The 21,968-nt window shown below is 50.4% G+C and overlaps 7 protein-coding genes across 7 annotated transcripts; 4 read left to right on the plus strand and 3 right to left on the minus strand.

Annotated features, from left to right (window-relative positions):
- Positions 1–1,876: 1,876 nt before the first annotated feature.
- On the plus strand, positions 1,877–3,617 carry ATNIH1004_007332 (uncharacterized protein; the record flags this gene model as incomplete). The annotated part of the gene is made up of 6 exons (XM_033571957.1): positions 1,877–1,879; positions 2,076–3,042; positions 3,137–3,219; positions 3,267–3,357; positions 3,408–3,445; positions 3,507–3,617. The coding sequence occupies 6 exons, from the start codon at positions 1,877–1,879 to the stop codon at positions 3,615–3,617; spliced, it is 1,293 nt and encodes a 430-aa protein (XP_033425272.1).
- Positions 3,618–3,813: 196 nt separating this feature from the next.
- On the minus strand, positions 3,814–5,671 carry ATNIH1004_007333 (uncharacterized protein; the record flags this gene model as incomplete). The annotated part of the gene is made up of 3 exons (XM_033571958.1): positions 3,814–3,972; positions 4,032–4,484; positions 4,673–5,671. The coding sequence occupies 3 exons, from the start codon at positions 5,669–5,671 to the stop codon at positions 3,814–3,816; spliced, it is 1,611 nt and encodes a 536-aa protein (XP_033425273.1).
- A 639-nt stretch (positions 5,672–6,310) lies between these two features.
- ATNIH1004_007334 (uncharacterized protein) lies at positions 6,311–8,163 on the plus strand (the record flags this gene model as incomplete). Its single annotated transcript, XM_033571959.1, has 4 exons — positions 6,311–6,411; positions 6,540–6,842; positions 7,111–7,429; positions 7,489–8,163. 4 exons carry the CDS (start codon positions 6,311–6,313, stop codon positions 8,161–8,163), a joined length of 1,398 nt encoding a protein of 465 aa, XP_033425274.1.
- Positions 8,164–10,129: 1,966 nt separating this feature from the next.
- ATNIH1004_007335 (uncharacterized protein) lies at positions 10,130–11,830 on the plus strand (the record flags this gene model as incomplete). The annotated part of the gene is made up of 4 exons (XM_033571960.1): positions 10,130–10,210; positions 10,412–10,821; positions 10,899–11,590; positions 11,640–11,830. 4 exons carry the CDS (start codon positions 10,130–10,132, stop codon positions 11,828–11,830), a joined length of 1,374 nt encoding a protein of 457 aa, XP_033425275.1.
- A 196-nt stretch (positions 11,831–12,026) lies between these two features.
- Positions 12,027–12,728, minus strand: ATNIH1004_007336 (mitochondrial 54S ribosomal protein bL21m; the record flags this gene model as incomplete). The annotated part of the gene is made up of 1 exon (XM_033571961.1): positions 12,027–12,728. The coding sequence occupies one exon, from the start codon at positions 12,726–12,728 to the stop codon at positions 12,027–12,029; it is 702 nt and encodes a 233-aa protein (XP_033425276.1).
- Positions 12,729–13,277: 549 nt separating this feature from the next.
- On the minus strand, positions 13,278–15,827 carry MPS1 (serine/threonine/tyrosine protein kinase MPS1; the record flags this gene model as incomplete). Its single annotated transcript, XM_033571962.1, has 1 exon — positions 13,278–15,827. One exon carries the CDS (start codon positions 15,825–15,827, stop codon positions 13,278–13,280), a length of 2,550 nt encoding a protein of 849 aa, XP_033425277.1.
- A 3,307-nt stretch (positions 15,828–19,134) lies between these two features.
- On the plus strand, positions 19,135–21,273 carry ATNIH1004_007338 (putative cell wall protein; the record flags this gene model as incomplete). Its single annotated transcript, XM_033571963.1, has 1 exon — positions 19,135–21,273. One exon carries the CDS (start codon positions 19,135–19,137, stop codon positions 21,271–21,273), a length of 2,139 nt encoding a protein of 712 aa, XP_033425278.1.
- Between the last annotated feature and the right edge of the window lie 695 nt (positions 21,274–21,968).

Below are 21,968 nucleotides of genomic sequence, written 5' to 3' on the forward strand. Positions count from 1 at the left end.
AAGCGTCAACAATATAATTCTGCCTTGTCATAGGAAGCGAGGAGACAAGTCTTCTTGTCCTGAATCCCACTTCTAGGCCGCTGACGTGTCCATCTTCGTCTAAAAATATCGCCTGAAGGCCGATAGTCCTTGGTTTGTACCAATCGCATCTAGTAACTACAGCCCCAAGCCTCACATGCCAAACACACTACTGACAAATGCTTTTTTTCCCGATCTGGAGATTAACCCGGGGTGAAAGAAATGCGGCAATTTGCTATTAGATAATAGACAATGCAAGACTCCAGAAGTGAATGGATCCAAGTTAGCCAAGACATGGCTCCGGAAGAGGGGGGGGATCCAAGCGACCGAAACTAAGCTGACGCCATAGATGCCGTCTTCAGTAGCCGGATAAACATCAATTTCTTTTTCATCTCCATAGGGGCCTTTATAGAGACTGTAGAGGCCCAGCACATGAACACATCACGCGAGTAGAGGGAAGTGATAAGAATCGGTGAGAAAAGAAACCTGAGCTGATAGACATGTCCAAAAACAAAATCGATCAACCCGCGTAGAGTGCCACGTACAACCATCCTAACTGCAAGACCGAAACGGCCCAAATCCTGCAATAAGCAAGAGCACACCATCAAGTGGCACATTGGGTAGCCAAAAGCCAGTGAAGTCACAGTAAAACTTTCCAGATCCAACAGGGGGTTGGGCGGCGCCATACCGGAAAAACGTAATGGTCGGATAACACGGCATCTTCTGGAGGTGGGAAAGGGGGCAGTGCACCGGGTGAAGGAGACGGGAGGGGGGAAGAAGAAAGGAGAAAGTGCGTCGTCGTTTGAGGGAGAGAAGTCGGGCTTATATAGATGCAGCGTGATGGATGAGGCGGCAGGGGAAAGGGCAAAAGCGGCGAGAGCGGTTCAATGGCAGCCGTATTGGCGCCGAGCTAGCCGTGTCATCGTATACATGGTTACTAGTTAAAACTAGTATAATATATTATAGCTCCTAATAATAGACGTAGATATATAAAAACGGTTATTACTATTATAGGTTCTAGACTTCCAGTTGTGATGGATGCACCACGTGGCCTGTTTGTATTGTTTGTATCTAGCTTTGTTGACATCCCCGCATCACCCTCTCACCACTTTCTTCCTCCTCTCTATGCATGAAATTCTCGTTAAGATAGCACCAATTTAATCAAGCTGTTCGGCTGTCACACTAGTTAGTATATCTCTTTCTTAGTAACAAAGATAGCCTACCTTTTAGAATAATCTACGCAATGCTTTGGACTAAGCAAGCTATGCTTATATCCTTTGTTAACAGAATACCTTAAGATCTCCTGATCCTAAGAAGGACTGGTACTCCGTAGACCTTATCTGACAGTAAAAGTCCATGCTAATCTGTGTTAAAAATCCATTTTTTAAGACATTTTCTTGTATTTTGGTAAGTATTTAGAGTGTAATATCTACTGCTTCAGTAGCCATTTTAGTGGTTGAAAATGATCAAGAATTAATTAATACAGTAGTTTTAGTGATCCGCTCGAGTGTGCCATCCTCTCGACTGTAACCAAGTCACGTTAGTTAACTACTAGCCTCTGCTTACTAACCATTCACCCACTGCGTTATGGCGTTATGGGAGGAGCCTTGTCTGTGTACATATACCTAGAGACGTCCCCCCTCGCAATGCTCGTCCGTATTTGACTGTCTGGTTCTAGGTTGTGAGCAGAGACGTTCGATTAACCTCGGTGCGATGGATATTGAGGCGCAGCCACAAGAAACAAAAAATAGGAGGAGGCGCGGAGGGACACGCAGAAAGACAGGTATGAAGCATTCCCGGAGCCAAGCTTTCTGAGGACGGCCCGGACAAGCCACAGGCTAATCAGAGCGTCATTAGGATGGTTCGTATGCGATTCGGGGACGTGACTTTGACTGGGCATTTCATTGACTGACGATCTGTTTCGTAGCTTCACCTGCAAGGCACGACATACCCGATGCGACGAGAAGAAACCGGTTTGTAGCAACTGCGAACGGCTCGGGCTGGAATGCCGGGCGAGTGAATTCATAACCTATTCCCGCTGCTGTCCGACTGGTCAGAGCTCCGCGAGCCGCCGAGAGAGCTTCACTAGTGCCAATGGCCTACGTCTCGTGGATCATCAGACGCTTGATCCACCAACATCAACGTGGGATATCTTTCGCCTCGATCTACCGGGATTAAAAGGCTCTAGCAACTCTGCCAATAATACCTCCTCCGAATCCTCAGGACAATCTGCGACCCCAGCCACACCACTCCCGACCTACCAGCAGAAGACACCGTCGCCTTCTATACCTCTTACCCCACAGATGGTATACCTTCTCAATGAATACCGGAAAGGGCTCGCGAGGTGGATGGATATCTTTGATCATAATTGTACCTATCAACGGGAAATCCCCAGACGCGCATTGACGTCGGAGCTTCTTCTCTCCTGCATTTGCGCCTTTACTGCGAGACAGCTTAGTCTCTCGGCGTCTGGAGAAATCTGGACACCCGTCGCCACCAACTATTACGCGCAAGCCTTGAATCTGCTGATCAAACTATTGAACAGCCCTGCTTCTCAGGATAACACACTGAGCGCCGTCATGCTCTTGAGCAGTTATGAGGTCTTGGCGGCGCAAGGACAAGAACATCGCCGACACTATGAAGGCGCTATGAAGCTTATCTTTATGCAAGGGATTAGCGCACGATCCTTCGGGCTAGACCGAGCCAATTTCTGGATCTGGGTCCGGCATGAGATTTCGGTGTCCATCATCAATGAGTCCCCGTTGCAGATGAGTCCGAAGTATTGGAATGTCAGCTGGCGGGAAGGGGAGACAGAGGAGGATGCCTTGGGAAACCAGATATTGTGGTTGGTCGGCAGAGCGGTTGACTGGGTATATGGCAACGGGACGCTATCTGAATATTATGATCTCTTACGAGATACGGAGCATTGGTATGCGGGCTTATCTGAATCCTTTCGGGGGGTCAAGTATGGAGATCTGGTCGAAGATGGACTGTGCAAGGTGCATTTCTCTCTCCCCGCTGCTGGTAAGTCTCATCCATTTTACCCGGTTGAATGTTGCCTCCCAGGGGATTGTGTAGAGGTCGAAACCGTCCCGGCAATCTTTTCTAACACTTTTAGCTGCGGCAATCATTTGGTACCATCTTCTCCATATCCTCCTTTATGCCGAGCCTGTGCTCAAGGATGCGGCATACGCGACAAGTGTGAGTGCAACTCTTATAATGCAAGATTTGAGACTGATAGGGAGTAGGTTCAAGAACATGCCACGGAGATCATCAATATATCAATCTCCGATCTCCCTAACGAAGTGCGTTGCTTTTCTATAATTCCACTCTACTTCGGTAAGGTTTGTGGCGGGTCGGCAGATGTCAAGCAGCTAATCATCATACAGCGGGAAAGCACGTTGATAGCGTTATCAGGAAAACCAGAGTATGGGTTCTGCTGGGCAATATACAGAGCGAGCTTGGTTATAATACTCACAGTAGAGTAGAAGTGCTCCAACAACTTCTCGAGCCAACACATCACAGAGAATGGTATGACGCGAGCCCGTCTACTCTACCACCCGAGCAGCATTAAGAGAGGTGACCGACTGGGATACTAGAACCTTTAACGGATGGCTTGTCCTCCATCCTCCACGAATTGTTATCCCCGACCGACCCAAGGTACACGCCAAATAGCCTCATCATTTTGTCTTGCACCGGTTTGGCCTTTACGCTCAGAAGCTTTCCATACAGCGAAGATACCCCAACGTCCTTCGCATTTTCATATCTCGATGTATGGTCAAACTTCGTTGCCTTTTATGCCGCAGGTTGAGGCTGGGCGAATTTTTCTCTCTTCCAAACCTTGACAGGGCATTGAGTGGGCCACAGGTTGAACCATTCCTCGAATCGTAACTCCCAGTCCTTGCTGGGCAAAGCGAAATCATAGTTATGGACCAAAGTCCCAATGACACAGGCCTACCTCGATGTCAGCAAAAGGGTTACTGCGCGTTCTTCTGTTATCTTGCCTGGATTACGATCGAAACGTTACGACCCATGCACGTTCTGTATCCTGCACTAAATGGAATCCATGAAGCAAGCATGTCTTTCATCATCTCCGTGCCTCGGTTTTTAATCCATCGGTCGGGGTACCATTTTTCCGGGGCTGGAAAGACGGTGGGATCGCGGTGTGACGTGTATGCCGAAATGGAAATGTCTGTGTTCCCTGGCACTGGGACACTATCAACGACCATGCCTTCAGGTGGTGTGCGACGGATGAGATCCGTTGCTACTGGAGGATAAAGACGCATGGCTTCGTCAATGCAGGCTTTCAAATACGGCATGCTCTTGACTTGTTGCCAGGTAGCCACGGAGCGATGCGGGGGAAGACCAGCATCAAGCTCTTCTCGCAGCTTCTGGAATGTCCGGGGATCTTTGACGAGATTGTAAATCGTGGTTGCGACAGAGCCGCCGAGGGTAGCCGGGGGCGTCTATCGCGGCGCCAACTATAAGGTCAGCGAGCTGCAGAGATCCATCGACAACATATAAGCCTACCCATCTGCTCGATTTCTTTTGTGGTGGTTCGCATGTTAGCATTGTACTATTGCTGCCACACTTTCCATTGTGTTGCCGAGTGTTTAGTTCAAACAATATTTGTTTACTGTCGCTCAATTCCTACCTCGCAACAATTCTGACGTGATATAAACGGCTGGCATTGGAAATCACACTTACCAGCAATCCTATCCGGTGTACTGATATCTGGTTCATTACCGTCCTTGCCCTCCATCCACGGCATGAACAGGTCATCGAGCTTCTCCCCCTTCTTATGTCGGTCCATCCGCTCAAGAACGAGCTTCGTCGTCGCCGCGTGCCAGTCACCACCTCCTTTAAGGTTATATGCATATTCTTTGGATACCTTTCTCATTAACTTGACGCACATGGTGAAGTGCTTAGTATCCCAGATAACGTTGGCAGCCGCTCGGCCAGCACAATGAAGCGATTGGACAATGCTAACTTCCCGCTTGGTGCCATCGGAATCTTCAATCTCAATATTATTATTCCCCTTATCAAGCAGATGGAGATCCTTGCTCATCCCGATTTTGATCATGACCTCGCAGGCGTACGTGTAACCCCAATGCACTAAGTCAAGCTTGAGATCCTCCGGATCTGGCTGTTTGTATGGACCCATCGGCTTGGTACATCTGGTATCAATTGCCTTCATGAAATCTGCACAGGAGTCCAGCACCCACGACTCTTCCCAATGGCGCTGATGCTTGGGGGCGTAGTAATGAGCAACCATCGACCGGCGGAACTTATGGAGGCTCTTGTCGCCACCTCCGCCAGACAGCTGGTCATATATGGCGGATTTCTTGGCCGACGAGGTGAACCCGTAGATATCGCGGGCGGCGCGAGCATGACCGAAGGAGATCCAATTCGGACCAAGTCGGATGACCTTGTGGCCCTTGGTTGTGTGGTCCAGATACAGACGGCGGGAATGGATGATGGGGTGCTTCCGGCCTAGCTCCCAGCAATAGCCCAGCTTGGTAAAGACACAGTTCTGTGTTGGGTACTTACGGAGGCCTTTGGGGTCTTGCAGGTAGGCAATGACTCCGCGGAAGACGACAACGAAAGGGACTAGGACGATAGCGGCGGGGATAAGAAGGTATAGGTTTAGCATGATGTTGTTTCTTTAGATTCAATGAGTAGCTTCTACATTAACCAAATAAACGATAATTGACAGATGGTGCTGCTAATGAAAATGCTGTTCTTTTGGACGATATATATATCATCTAGATAATACCAAACTGATGCTATATCATATCTATAGAATCAGAGTAAGTTGTAGTTAAGCCGTCCGCATTGTCCATTACACGCGTGAATCTTGCAGCGTTGGGATCAATCCCACTTAGGGTTAATCATTCCCTGACCCGTAAAACTTTCCCATTTCGGATAACTACGCGCGAGAACCTTGCACCGTTGGGATCGCTCTGGCTCAGAGTTAATCATTCCTATATAACTTCCTCTTTCGGATATTTACACGCGTGTATATTATCTAGGCCCTTGTCTCACCTTAACAAAATATCATACACGCGTGTATCTATCTTAATGCTTGCCCAAGCGACATACAAGATCAATCAACAATGACGACGCATTGGGTGTCTTGGGTTTTTTTCTTTTTTCCACCTCTCGCAGTGATATATCTTTCGGGCCTCAGTCGTTCTTCCATCTCTTCAATATCCTCCTACTCCTGCTGTGATTCGGGATCCAGATTATCTGTCTCAACCGTAATATCCAAATCGTGTGTGACAATTTGCAAATGGATCAAGTTAGTGGCCGAGCACGAGCACCTTCGCTGCAGATGCCACCGAGGTATATCCTCGCCAGTATACTCACAGCCATGGGCGGATTCCTTCTTGGGTATGTGTGTACTTACATCCTGCCTATTTGACGCGGTCTCACTATCAATCAATTGACCTCATCTCACCCCTCACCACCATCTTCATATGAACAGGTCTAAGCTTAAGCTGACATGTATTCCTGTCTAGCATCGACACAAGCATCATCGGACCGGTAACAGTCATGCCAAGCTATGTCAGGTACTTCGGGTCCTTCTCATCTAGCGTGCATGGTATCATTGTCTCGTCGATCTTACTCTCGGCTTCTGTGATGAGTGTTATCGCTGGCCGGCCCGCTGATGTCTTCGGCCGTCCGCAAGGTATTGCGCTTGGTGCTGCAGTCTTTGGCGTTGGCGCTGCCCTCGAGGCTGGTGCGGTTAGGTTGGCGATGTTCATGGTGGGTAGAGTGATTGAGGGGATGGGGTTTGGGCTATATTTTGGGACGTTGACGGTGTAAGTTCTCTTCGTTCTCCCTCCTTTCCTTCCTGTGTCTCGTTGCTAGGGGGTAGATAAGGCTGATGGTGTGGGTTGTTAGGTATGTCTGTGAGATCTCCCCGCCTAGTATACGGGGACCCCTGACGACAGGTCCTCAGTTCATGATTTGTACTGGGCTTGTGGCCGGGTATTTCACCTGTTATGGGACCGCTAGGATCGAAGGGTCGATGTCCTGGCGGCTACCGTTTATTATTCTTGTGGGGTTATCGATTGCTTTTGTAACTAGTGTTTTGCTTTACCTTCCGCCATCACCGAGGTGGCTCCGCCTTCATGGACGGCATGCGGATGCCGAAGCCGCATGGGAGATTTTGGGGGTGAAACCGGAGGACCGTGAAAGAATCGAAGAGGATCTTGAAGAAGGTACCCGAGTGCGTGCTAGCGATGGCGGATCGACGTCTTCTCAGTCCCGGACTCGGGGGATTGAGAAGAAACAGGAAGAAGGTGGATTCTTCGACCTGTTTAAGAAAGATGTTCGAGGAAGGACGATGCTGGCCGTATTCCTGATGGGATTCTTGCAGCTGAGCGGTATCGACGCTGTGTTATATGTATGCACCCCTTCCTTTTCTGTATTTTGTTCCCCTGGATATACTAATATGAAGAAAAGTACGCACCTCTCCTCTTCCAACAAGCTGGCCTCACCAACGAAGAAGCCTCCTTCCTCGCCTCAGGCGTATCTGGCATCGTCCTAGTCGTAATCTCCGTACCTGCCCTCCTCCTAGCCGACAAATGGGGCCGCCGGACAAGCACCATAGTCGGCGGACTTGGGCTCACCATTACCATCCTGCTAATCGGCACTCTCTACGCAACAAACTCTGTCTACCCAGACCATGGTGCCGCACGCTGGATCGTGATCGTCTGCATATACCTATATTCCGCGTTCTTCGCCTCAACCTGGGCCGTAAGCATCAAAGTCTTCGCGCCAGAAATCCAACCCCAACATACGCGCGCCAAAGCAACCGCCCTAGCGCACGGGTTGAACTGGGTCTGTAACTGGTTCGTGGCGTTTATCTGTCCAATCCTATTGGCGAAGAATAGCTCTGCAGCGTACTTCTTGTTTGGGGGGTGTTGTGCTTTGACGACGATTGTGTGCTTCTTCTTTATGATTGAGACGAAGGGGAAGAGTTTGGATGAGATTGTGAGAGCCTTTACTTTAAAAAATAATGAGGATGAGGGGATAGGGTTGAAGATGGGGAAGGCGATCTTGAGGGTGTTTCGGTTTGGCGGGGAGATAGATCATGTCCTAGACTCTGTGGATGTTGTTGAAGAGAAGAAGTTTTAATTAACTGATATTTACACGACACGTCTAAAAAGAGTCAGCTGGAGAAACCTCGATGAATATCTACATATAAAAGTTTCAGACCTCTTTACCAACCCTATTCTCTTAATGTTATTCAAAATTAGCAACATGTACTGATACAGATAGTTCCCCGTCGTACTTTGGAATTATTGCTCGCGTGACGAATGCATTGAGGAATCAGCAACGATGGCAACTCGCGCTTCTGGCGTGTATTTTGTCTATATCACCGAGACAAAACCCAGCGGGCTTTTGATTTCTTGCAGAGTAGCACTCCAGTAAATGCCGGATCCTTAAATGACGGCAAAAGGCGCACAGAGATTAACTGCTAGTGGTGTCTGTTGATGAATACCTGGTACGGTAATCATAACATGCGTATTGAAAGAGATCACAATCTTCAACAGAAGAGGAGTCTCTTGCTATATCACATAACTCGCAGGCAACCCGATCGGGAGTCATCCTTCTGCATTGGGGCATTGGTAGATATCTTCAGGGCCAATCCGGGGAGTGAGTTAACCTTGTGCTGCTTGGGCTCTCTAGTGATAGGCTCGTGGCATTGGCTTAGGATAAGGATAACTTGCTGCGGGCAGGTTTACGCAGGGGAGTAAATAGCTAACTAAGGCATAAGAATTAAAGAGATGGATTAAATAGACATCTCGTTTTAATCTAATTTTTGTATGTGAGTGGTATTTACTAGCTTGGCTTCTGTGCCAGTGCCCTTTGTTATGGCAGGCTTATGTTCCGCTCTATCAGATGGTGCACCCTTTCGAGGTCAATCAGTAGCCCGTACAGTTCACCCGTAACTAATAAACAGGTTTCCAAGGATTGGCTGAAATATCTCTTGCAAATATTACCATGTATGATTCTGTACTACCATTAGTGCATAATTGATTTCCCCGATGGGGCAAAGCAAACTAGCAACTAATACGGGCATCCTCCACCGAGAGATGGATACCACGTGACTTTGTTTGCATGGTTTGTACTTCCTTATTTACTTCTTCGCTCACTAATTACTTTCCTCCTTTCCCCACGCTTGAAATTCTTGTTAAGATAGCACCAATTTGACTAAGTTGTTCGGCCATCACACACAGTCGCTTCTTAATTAGTATAAGTAAATGTACAAAATAAGGCTAGGTACGTGGCCGATACACATCCACTTCCACATTGTTAGATAAATAGTATAGTAAGTGGCGTGGCCATTATATTAGCTGCTACTGATGTTGTTGTAACTATAGGAAAGGCCATTTTCACCCCAAACACTAGCTTATTAGTGGGTTACTTATGACCCTGTGAAAATTGTAGTTAGTAATAACTAGTCTGGTATATAGGATGGTTAAGCAATTATGGAAGTATTGAAAGCGAAGCGAGAGTCATATTGCTCACAGGCTCGATTTTAGAGCCATCAAACCAGCATCTCTAGTTGCCTCGGATTTCGACGATACTAGGTGGATGGTCACATGCATCACGCTTAGAAATCTTCTGAAACTCGTCACTTCACACTTGAATCATCAATCCAACGTCCTTCCTTCCAGAGTCAACCCGTTCTCTCATCGCAAATTCCTGCAGCACAGGCGAAATGCTCACATATCATGAATATCCGATAGCTCGCAGTGTACTTGAGGAGATCCCATATCCGTGAACCCTCAGAACCATATCTTCGCAGTCGTTCTCTCCTGCAGATTCGGTCGGTTGAAATACAAAGTATGAAGCCATGGAATCTGTCATAGAGTCGTCCATGGAACAGCCTGCTGGTTAGTCATGCTACCCAGGAACTCGCGACGGACGATGAACTGCTGCATTGTGCCCAATTGGCAAAGGATGCACTGCACAGTCTCCCCGCAGGACATGCATGAAGCTAGGTTCGTCAGCCATATTCTCATTCCTCTGCGATGTTTATTCTGAAGACATATCCTTCTCTGGATAGGACTTTCAGCTTTCCAACATCGCTATCATGCACATCTTCCCGGCGCTTTCTCTCCGCATCTTTGCAGCGGCACAGCTCCATCCGGATCTTTGGATTATGGACAACGAGGTCCGCCAGCTCTGACTATGTGATTGTCGGAGGGGGCACTGCCGAGCTGACGATAGCCAGTCGACTAGCCCTGAGCCCACCATCGAACCTGAGCATCACCGTCGTTGAGGTGGGAGGTTTCTACGAGATCGACGGGGGGAATAGCTCCATCATACCGGGATACGCGGTTTATATTCCGGAACTGACCCCCGAGACTATCAGCCGCTGATAGACTGGGGATTCAATACCACCCTCAACCTGGGGCAGCTCCGCGAGGAACTACATGGTCTATCACTGATCCACGGCTGGGGCTCTGCAGAAATGGGCCGACGAGGTGGACGACCCAGCTTCACCTGGGACCGCATACTGCTGTACTACAAGCTACAAGAAGTCCACCCACTACACGCCTCCAACCTGGCTCTGTACTTCAACGTCTCCTATACCCAAACCCCGGACGCCTTTCATCTCCCCAGAGGCCCTCTCCAGGTGTCCTTTAGCAACGCCGTCTTCTGCCACCTGGATTCGTCACGCTTGATGGCTGTCGGCATGTGCGAAATCGACGGCTTCAACAGCGGCAAGCTGCTAGGCTGCGCGTTTGGCACCCAGACAATCAAGCCAGAGAATGCCGATCGGTCATCGCCCTAGCCCAGCTTTCTTCAATCGCCTCTAAACCATGACTCTACCCCGGTCGTGTACAAGAACACGCCAGCGCAGAAGATCCTAGTCGACGACAACAAGGTGACCATCGGCATACAGGTCGCCACGGCCCTCACCTTCAGCACTCACCCGGTGGATTTTACCCTCCACGCTCGCAAGGAGGTGACCCTATCCATCGGGGCCTTCCTACCCCCCGGCTGTTGATGGTGTCGGGAATCGGCTGTTGTGACGAGCTGGCCGAGTTCGACATCCCTTGCATCGGCGACTTACCGGGCGTGGGCAAGAACCTGCAAGACCCCGTCATGTTCGGCACCTCGCACCGAATACACCTGGAGACCGCGTCCACCCCGGCCAACAACCAGACTGCTGCCGCGCTCAACATGACAGTACCTTCAGACCGCGTGAGGACCGCTGTCCCTGGCGAGTGCAAAACTACTATGGATGGAAGAATCTGCCGGAACCCTACCGCTCGCAGCTGTCCCAGCCGGCCCGGGACGCGCTGTGGGACTTCCCAGACCACTGGCCGGAGATCAAATGGCTGCCATAAATGGGTCCAGCAAAGCCACCTTCAGGGGCATAGATCCGATGGATGGCCACAACTGGGCTTCCATCACCGTCGTTGCGCTGTTATCTGGCGGCATCATCTCCCTGGCCAGTCTGACATGAACACCCTTCTCTGGGTGGATCCGCAGTGGCTGATAGATCCGACGAACCTGGAACTGGGGGCAAGTTTCAAGCGCATCCGTAAGATCTGGAGCAATTTGGCGGACTCGGGCATTGCGGATTCCCCAAGAGTGCTATCCCGACAGGAATGTCTGCACCAACGAGCAAATCCGCCAGTTCATCGTCGACAGCCAGGCCCGGGTCTATGGCGTAGAGAGCCTGCGCGTAGTGGGTACCAACATCTTCCCGTTCCTGGTCCCTGGACATCCGCAGGTGACGTTCTATGCTCTGGCGAAGATCGTGGATGCAATACTAGAATAGGACTACTAATATGATTCTGCACGCAGAGAATACCATCGATCACCGTACGTAGAGACTTCATGAGTAGCCACGGCCAGTCGAATCCAATCGAATTATAGAGTACAATATGCAGTTAATCTATCAGTACAAGCCATCTCAACCCAGAGTAGACAAAATACACCCTGAACATCCAAAACACACACAAAGGGAAAAAGACCTAAACATCCTTATTCAACCCCGCATCCTCAACGACCACCGCGCCTTCACTCAACAACTCCTCTGTCGTCTTTACCTTCACATCCATAACCTTGAGAATCGTATACCGATGCTTACTCATGACCTTACGCACATGACGTTGTCTCCTCTTCGTCTTCTCCTTGATCCTCAAAGGCTCCGCCTCGGTACCCATCACTCTTACCCGACACTCAAACAGCCGTTCATCGAGATACGGTGCCCCTCGCATCGTGAATTCGCGCGACCCCAACACACTCGCCCGGTTCAACCGCACCACGTCCCCTGGTTTCACTTTGGGCATCAAAAAAGGCAGCCGGAGCTGATCGCCCACCGTGAGGAGGTACGGTCGGTCGTGCACGTGCGCCGTGATATAGTGCGGCCGTTGGCCCGTCAGATGCGGCAGCTTTTCAAACAGTGATCGACTGACTTGAAGCGGTGTCGTGAATGTCGGCGGAATTGGTTTTTTGGTTTCGAAGAGCTCGGGGGTGGTTGGGGTTCGGGGTGGTGACGTGGTGGTAGTAGTAGATGGAATGTTTGCCGTTGCATTTGCAGCAGTATTTGTTGTGGCTGTGATGGTGCGTAGGTTCAGATTCAGTTTGGTGGGAAGTTGGGATGTGATCGTGGTGCTGCGCAGATGCCCGACAGGCCCGACGAAGGCTCTAGTTAGCGCACTGTGGGAGAACATGGTTGGCAATGTGTAGTTGTCAATGTGGTGCAGATAGCGGTGTCAATTGGAGGGTGGTCCCTCACTCCTGTCGAGAGAGTCCGGAGGCAGCACCAGGTTGCTTATTCGTGCTGATGAAGTGATTCGATTCGGGAAGAAATTCCAGACGGTGTCACGTGTTGTGGCTGTTGTGGCGGTGCATTTTCATGCCTGAGGCATAAATGAATTCCAACATATGAGGCAGATCAGAGGCTACAGAATCTAATACTGAGAATGGGATATTCATATGACTATCTCCAATATACCCCCAAATGCCCACGCTGACAAACAGCTCCAATGCAAGTTGGACAAAGAAGATATCCACATGCAACGCTCAAACGCGTCCACAAAACGCCAAATCCCTATAGCCCAAAAAAAGTAATGTATAGATCCAAGAAAGAAAACATCATACAAAAGAAAACCAATCCAGGTGGCTGGGACTTGAACGCCGGTTCGTCGGATCATCCAGGATATCAAACGCAGAATCAAACCAAAATAAGAACAAAGGAAATCATGATGAGTCCAGTATCGTCAGGTATTTTCTTCCATGGCCGCCTTGATTTTGGCGAAGAATCCTGCCGGCCATGCGGCCAATTCTTCATCTCTTGGTACGCCTCGCACCCGGCAGTGGTTCACCACATTGACCAGGATTCGGTTGAGCATTTCCTGCGTGATTGGAACGGCCCCTTCCAGCTGGACATCCGGATATAAGAACGGGTCTCGGTCGCCGAGGAGTTCGTCCACGGTCGGTCGCAACGTCTGGTCTCGCTGCAAGCATCGTTTCAACGTCCGCACCAATCCAGGCGGCACAAGAACTCCGCCGACCCCGAACGCTGGGAATTCGATCTTCACGTTAGGATTCGGAATCGCCAGTATGCGCTCGTAATATTTGACAATCTTCGCAAACGGAGGGTGGCCGTACACCATCTTGTAGAGGATACAGCCCAAACTCCACACATCACTGGGCTTCCCCAGCTTCATCACCTTTCCCACGCTGGCGGGCAGTCCGAGCGACGCGTTCGAGTCAATCAAAGCCTCCGGGGACATGTAATTAGGGGTCCCAACCTGTTGTTCGCGATGCACATTCACGGTATTGTCCTGGATGGCATTCGCAATGCCAAAGTCGATCAGTTTGAGTCGCCCCTGGACCAGGAGGAAGTTGGCCGGCTTCAAGTCCGAATGCACGATGTTATATTTGTGCACCGCCTGGACACACTCCAACATCTCCTTCCAGTAGTATCGAGTGAAATTCATGTCGAAGACAGCGTCCTCCGCATTCAACCGGTAGGTGAGAATCTTCTCCAAGTCTGACTCCCCGATCTCCATGAGGACGCTGAGCGTATGCTTGTCCGAGTTCAGTTCCCAGTCAAACAAACGCACGACGCGGTCGAGATTTTCGAGTTTCTTCAGCAAGTCAATCTCGCCCTTGTAGCCGGCTAGGGTCACCGGGTCGACGTCCTCCAGGTTCACCTTCTTCAGCGCAAATATCTTGTAGTTCTCTGCCATGACTCGGTAAACCCGTGAACTTCCCCCACGGCCAATGCAGTCCAGCCGCGTGAAAGCCTTGTGGTTGATCAATACTTGGTTGCGCTTCTTGCGCGATTGAGATGCCGTGGCCGCTCCTCCTGTCGCCGTCGCAGTCTCAAGGACGGACATTTTCGGCGGAGGCGGGGCCGGCCTATGGGGAGTGTTACTGCTTCTGGTCGCCAGGATTTTTCTTGGGGAGTTTCCTGCTGGCGTTTCCATATTATCCTTCTTATTTTCGCCATAGACGACGGCGAGTTTCTCTGGTTTATCAAGCATGTTGAAGCCCTGCGGCTTGACGCGCCTAAACGTTGGTGGTGGCTCATTTTCCTGGTCGCGAGCAGCAGGCAGTGTGGGTGGAGGGGGAACATTAAAGACGGGTTGTTGTTGCTGCTGCTGTGGTTCTTTTCCGCTGGAAGGATTGGACGACACCTCAGAAGAGGAACCCGGTGTCATCTTCGAATGTGAACCATAGGATCTGGGCGATGATGATCTAGGGTACAAGGCATTGCCGGATGAAGTCCCAATTGGCCCCGGCCTAGATCCATCCTCTCTCCGCTGATGGCTGGTGTCTGCCCATGAGACTTTGGGGGATGAAGATCTCGCTGTATTCTTGTACTTATACTCGTCGTTGTGGTCGTTTGGATATAGCTCTGACTCCTTTGCTCCATGCATGGCTAGATGGTTTTGCGGGTCATCGTTCTCCTCGCTTTGCCGTCGCAGGACACCTCTCCGCGCCGGCCCATTGAGGAATGTCCCCGTTAGTCTTCCGACCCTTTTCACGCGTAACGAGCTCTGCATGCCCAGGTCTTCTACGTTGCGGGCGCGGAGCACCGACGATGCACCACCGATGCGAGGAGCGTATTCATCTTCGTACCGAATCCTACTCTCCCCTTCAGATCGTTCCGCACTGCTCTGTTCATCTGCAAAGCTTCTTTCCGTTGATCTTTTTTGAGAAGGTGATATCGATGTCGGGGACCGTGTTTGACTTCGCGACCCGTTGATGCGGACGCTGCGATGTCGAGGAGCCGGCGTAATGAAGTCGTCCGAGTGCTTTAGCGGTCCGACATCGGCTCCTGCACTTTCGCTATTGGATAGAAGCGATCCTTCCCGCCGGGGTTTTGTACTGCTGGACAGGCCCGGCGATATGCGAACGACTCGAGGCGCCGGACTCCCATTCGATCGGTCTTGCGGAGAAGTTGTCCTAGACCGTCTCTCTTGGCTTGTCGCCGAGGCCGCACGGTCGGTTGTATGATAATTTCCTTGTTTGTCACTACTGTGACGAGGGGACGAATCCAAGCCGTCTTCGTCGAGGAGTGCTTTCACAGAGGCACTGAACTTCGGTTCTGGAACCTCGTCATCGGAACTGTCGCCGGCCGAGTATCGCTTGGAGAGGGGCACGCCATTGCTTCGAATTGCCGCCAAGTTTTGAATTTCCGGAGAATTGCGCCTGGAGCCGGAACGAGAGATCGAGGAGGCGCGGGACGTTTGCCGGGAGGATGGCTGGCGACGCAGGCCGCTAGTATAAACGGCAGAAAGAGAATCCGGGGAAGCCATCGTTCACGGTTCGGATAGAGACCATATGGACGTGTCCGCCACTGCGTCGGTCCCAATTCCCAACCTGTAAGGAGAGGGCTGGTTGTCGGGGGGTTAGTTGTCGGTTGTTGAGTGCAGTTCATTCAAGGCAAGAATCAACATCGCGGGAGGCTGGGAGGATTGCGGTCACGTGGGGCAGCGGTTGCTGGGGCAATCAGGAATAACAACAGGCGAGATAATGAAGACTCCATCAATAGTTGACTACTTACATAGTGATCAATTATCTCGGTGGCTATTTTGATCTCTCCCTGTGTTTTGATTGTTTCCAGCTGGTGGGGTGGTATAGCGTTCTGGACGATGTGTTGATACATGAAGACGTCGTTCTATATACGAATCCGAGATGTATATATATCAGTCAGACTATCAGAATAACCCAAGATTTGCCTTAGGGGATGGAACCCCCCCCCCCCAAAAAAGATAATCTAAACTCAAATAGCATTTATTTAACATCAGAAGTGTTGTCTGAAGTATTCAGTTCTATTGGATGCATGGATGGGATTCTCTGACAGACATATCCGAACTGTTTCACAGCTTAAAGTTACCAAAGTATACAGCTGGGGGAGTTACATCATATCCACATTCGCTGTTCAGCTTATCTTAACGACATTCTTGACCCTATGTTTGTCTACCAGGCAATGGGATGATTACACTAGGGGCATACTTCTTGTGTGTTGCATCAAAGACCTTATTCTGTCGATGTACCGTTTGGAGGGAGCACATGACCAGGGAGCTATTTAATAACATCTGTCTATAACTAAGCAAGGAATTTTCTACCAGCACCCAGTAAAGCCGGACCAGTACGGAAACGGTTTACCGTGCATGCAGCACTTGAGGCAATATCAGCCAATGCTTGCAATAGAGGGAGCCGGGTGTTCCGGAATCCCTCGGCATCGTCGACTGAATGGAAGATGTTAAGACATCCATTCCCACTGTTATCTATGACTAACAGACTCGTCACTGGCCAGACACCTGACCACACCTGACCGCCACTCACCTGCCCAATCCGTCGCCGTCGTTGTAATTTCCAGTTCTCATCATCAACAACATCACCATTACTATTCATGGAGTCGATGACCTATTTTCGAGTCTGTCGAGGTACATCCAATAAAATGCCCCGAATCTTGGACCGAAACACTGGCTAACTCTATTTCCATATCCACTCGTCATTTTTTCGCTAGTTGAGTTCTCAATTTAGAGATCGCGAAACCTAGTGTCGAGCCACCAGTCCTTTCTCCGTAGGGCTATTTCCGCTGTTCCAAAGTTTGCAAATTTCCCCCGCTCATTCTGATCTATAGGTGACATTCCCCTGATGCTTTATCGGTTGAAGTGGGCAGCTTAGGTAGCCTAGGCCACTCATAGCCGAGTGGAGCTGCAGGAACCATGGCTCCCAAGGTGGCTGATTAACCCGTAGTCAGGAACGGATCTCCATGTTCCTGGTTCCTGAATACCAACTACTTTGTACGGCTAGAGACTATGGGATGAACAACCCCTGTGATGTGCACGTTTGGAATCTGGGCTCTGAGCGATTGTGCACGTTCCGATTGCTGGTTAGCGACACGGCTGGGTGGCCCCATCCGTCCCATCGTTGACTAGAGGAGTCAGAACCATTACGGAGTAGACTACTGGACTAGCCCTAGTCTTGTGCGGTGGGTTAAGGACTCGATGATGGCTTCTTCCGTCTTTCGTCCCTGACTAACTAGTTAGGGACGATGCATCCACACATCCTGGTCTCCTTTTCCACTCAAACCCCCTGTTTTTCCACTCTAGGCCTTTAGTGTCCGTGTCAACTCAAGAGGGTAAAAAGTAGACCGGGGTTTCATCTTGCCGAGGAAAAACCCAAGCCTTGTTGATTGAAGACCTGAAGCAGGGTGTTCGTCCTTGGGAAATTACAATTTCTATATTTGGAATATTCTGGTCTGTCTCTCCATGATGCCGTCGATCATGACAACTCCTTGTTTATACAGTATGGGTGCAGAGAAATGCCGCCACCATGGGGATGTGCTAGTTTCTTTTGGGGAAACATAAACTTTGCACAAATTCGGAGATATTTCGATTACCAACGTTCGGCGAACGAGTCGCCCCAATCTTCCGTTTTTTTATCCCTTTTTCTTTTTCTTTTCTCCCCGGGCTGACTAGGGTGAATTTTTATTCATCTAATGCCCGCACTACACAGTATACACACCCAGAAAGCAGCCAAGGACCAGGATCAAAGAAAAAAAAAAAAAAAAAAAAAAAAAAAAAAAAAAAAAAGCCTACTCTATCACAAAGCTCGTGTTTCATCATGTGTTCACTCCAGGGGAAGCCCTCTCTGGGCATATACGTAGGGACAAAACACCGGACTTGATGATCTTCCATGGGTCGACTCGGCGTCAGACCGATCTCTGTGATTATCCAGGGTTCTTGCCTCGTACGCACTGCCAGGCGTTTTCTTCTATTGGCCCATAAGCTTCCCAAGCCACGATCATTGCAGTTGGCAGACCGTCCCCTGGATGTACTCTGTAGTGTGGCTTATTTGGAGTTCAACGAGGCTATTATTCCTTGCGGACCTCGCACAAATGCATTGAAACGTCCAAAGGGTGCATGGACTTCTTGGACAAAGGACTAGACAGGGTAATGCTTCCTTTCAGCCCTTGTGAGGTTGTTTCTATTCTGTATGGAGTAGAGTATTCTTGCAGGTTGACCAAGGGAAACTACTAGCTTGGGACCCATGAGTGACCCGCAGCAGTCGGAACCCATGCCTTCGCAGAGGCAAGCCCCGTCGCTTGAAATAGAATTTATTCCCATCTGGTTTGGTCTGTTTCGAAAGTTTCCACCATCAATGGTAGCTCGCTATCATTTGCCTTTACATTTTCCACTGGCAGCTTGTGATCCACCCGGCTAGGTTGGCTCTGAAGATCCTGGTCCTCGATCGCAGAAGGCCCCTCTGCTCCAATCGCGGAATGCAGAGGGACTTAGGGAGACTTGATGACTCCATCGCACGAAGCTAGTGGGTACGGAGCCAGAAACTCTACTCTCAGGGGTATATAAACCTCGACGAAGATCAGCTCTTCCGACAGTCATTCAAGCACTTGTCAATCGCTTCAATTTGTCTCATCCTTTAGGAGGACTTGTCGCTCTCTTTTTGTCTCTTTTTCTACGATCATTTTCACCAGTCTGTCTTTAACCAACTTGGCTGTTTACAGCCAGTGATAACCTTCTTTTGCCTCTTTCAAGTTCACACGTCATTCTCTGATCTTGTTGACTTGCATTTCCTTTACATCCACACACAATGCGTTCTAACAATCTTCTCTTGCTCGCCAGTTTGGCGAGCTACGGTCTCTCCCTCCCCACCGCAGAACTGGAAGCTCGTACCTTCGGCCTTATCCCCGGTATGGTGCCCGGGGTCGCCCAGGATCTGACTGATCTCGTTGGTTCCCTGCTCGGTGAGGGTGGTAGCACCACAGCAACTGTCCTTTCGGGTATCAGCGCTCAGGCAGCGGCAGCCCTGCAAGGTGGTGCTTTGGGGTGCAAGGCTGGTGCCATTCATGTCGATGCCCGCGCAGAATTGGCCGCGTGGGTTCGCGCTCATGCCGACCTTCACCTCGAGGGGCAGTTGAAGACCTCGCTCCTGGACTGGTGTGACGGCGACGACTCTGCTACCCTGTCCGTTGGCACCTGCGCCGGCCTCTCCTTGTTTATCCCTACTTGCGCCGATATTGCCGCCAAGGGTGATCTGTTCGTCACCATCGACGGTATCTTCTCCACTGCCGAGCTTGCTCTCGAGGTGGTTCTCAATGCCTCTGCTCAGGCCAACCTGATGGCATTCATTAAGAGCTCCATTGAATTCTCCCTTGATCCTAAGATCAAGGCTGGTCTCGGCCTCTGTGCTGGTGGTGGTGTGGCCACCGACCTGTCTGCGGAAGTCAAGGCTTCCCTGAAGGCTTGGCTCCAGAGCTCTGATTGCTCTCTAACTGCTTCGTTGAAGGCCTCTGTGATTGCCTGGTTGGAGGGCAAGCTTGAAGGCGACGTTGTCCAGATCGGCTCTCTGCCCACCGGTGGTGTCACCTCTATCTCCGCCGGTGCCGCTGTCGGAGCCCTCGTTGAGGAAAGCGGCGTCCTCGCCGCGAGTGCTAAGGCTTCTCTCGCTGCCTTCCTCGAGTCCGAAATTGCCGTTGACATCGAAGCCGACATCAAAGCTGCCCTGGAGGGTTGTATCAAGGGAGATCTGGCTACGAGTCTCAGCATTGAGGTCCGTACCTCTCTCGCGAAATGGCTCTCCGGTTCCAGCTGTCGTCTTGGAGCTGAACTCAAGTCTGTCCTGCTCTTCTGGCTCTCTTTCGCGGTTTCCGGCGATGTGTCCATTGATGTAAACACTGGAATCATCGGCGAGCTTACCTCCTTCATCAGCGGCACAGTCGAAACTATCTTTGGTGGTGCCATTCGTGGTATTATTTCACTCCTCACTTCCGGCGAGAGCCTTGTCTCCCTCTCCATCGAGGCTCGTGCCCAGCTCGCTGCTGTCTGCGGTGGTGCCGCTAGCGTTGAGATTGACGCCAACATCCAGCTCATCCTTATTGGATTCATCAGCGGCTGCGACATCGGTGCCGGCACCATCCCCAAACCCGGCTCTTCTTCGTCGACCGTCCCCAGCATCCCTGCTTCTACTCCTTCAGTTCCTGCTATCACTGGTACTCCCTCCACCAGCACTACTCCTACTGGCACTGTTCCCAGCGGCGGTGTCCCTACTGGTTCTACCGGCAAGTCTACTTCAAAGGGCCCTGCTCCTACTAGCGGCTCGACTGGCGGCTCTGAGGGTGGCTCTACAGGCGGCTCTACCGGCGGCTCAACTGGTGGCTCTGAAGGTGGCTCTGAGGGTGGCTCTACTGGCGGCTCTACCGGCGGCTCGACTGGTGGCTCTGAAGGTGGCTCTGAGGGTGGCTCTACCGGCGGCTCGACTGGTGGCTCTGAAGGTGGCTCTACCGGCGGATCGACTGGTGGCTCTGAGGGTGACTCTACTGGCGGTTCGACTGGTGGATCTACTGGTGGCTCTGAGAGTGGCTCTACTGGTGGCTCTACTGGCGGTTCGACTGGTGGATCTACTGGTGGCTCTACCGGTGGCTCTGAGGGTGGCTCTGAAGGCGGCTCTGAAGGTCCCGCTCCTACTCCCTGTGACACCATCACCTCTCAGGTCGTCGTGCCTGTCGCCACTAAGACCGCTCCTGCTGAGAATCCCAAGGGCCCCTCTGAGACTGGTCCTTCCACCCCTGAGACTCCCGACGCTCCTTGCGACTGCGATACCGATTCTCCCGCCCCCAACGATACTACTGGTGACTCCCCGAAGATCACCGCCGCTCCGGTTCCTGGCTCCAGCTCTGGCCCCAAGGTGGTCACCATCACCACCACCGTCAGCGTCTACGCCTGCGAGTAAACTTGTCAGGTGGATCAGGAAAGTTATGACGATGGCAATGGCAGAAATGGTGAATGTACCTGTACATAACTAATTTTAATTCTAATTCTTCCGAACGGGTTCCGACAAATCTTTTTGTGCGAAAGAGCCAACCTCAATCCTCGGAGCGCGAGTTCGCTGAGAACAATGTACTGTATATTATACCAGGTTTATCTGAACCCTTTTAATACAGTACATTCTTTATTTTGACATACAGGTGGACTTCAGAAACAGATGTACAGTACTAGGATGGGATATTTAATTTGATATTAGAGGGCTCTATTTTTCCAGTTAAAAAAGTCGCCGCAATGTATCTCTGTACTCATACTGATAGGTCTATAAAAAATAAAAAATAAAGTTAAAAAAAAAAATCAAAAAAAGGTTAGAAAAACAACGGCTCAAAAACCAGGCAACTATGTATAACATCCATTAGAAATAATCATTGGTGTCGATCCCAGTAACGACTCACGCGATTGACGTGTGCAAGAATGACCTTGACTAAAGCCGGCGATTATATCTTCGGCCTATTGAACTCTAATTAGTGGAAGTTTGGACTTTTGGGTTTGGGGATTCAGCTATGGTAGACTAGACCCGACTAAGGACGTAGTGGCTTGTATGCTGATGAATGAGTGAATTAATCAATCAATTAATCCGTCTGGTCTATTTATTTGGTACAA

Source organism: Aspergillus tanneri, assembly GCF_003426965.1.
Source record: "Aspergillus tanneri strain NIH1004 chromosome Unknown AapTan_7_pilon_pilon_pilon, whole genome shotgun sequence".
Lineage (NCBI taxonomy): Eukaryota > Fungi > Ascomycota > Eurotiomycetes > Eurotiales > Aspergillaceae > Aspergillus > Aspergillus tanneri.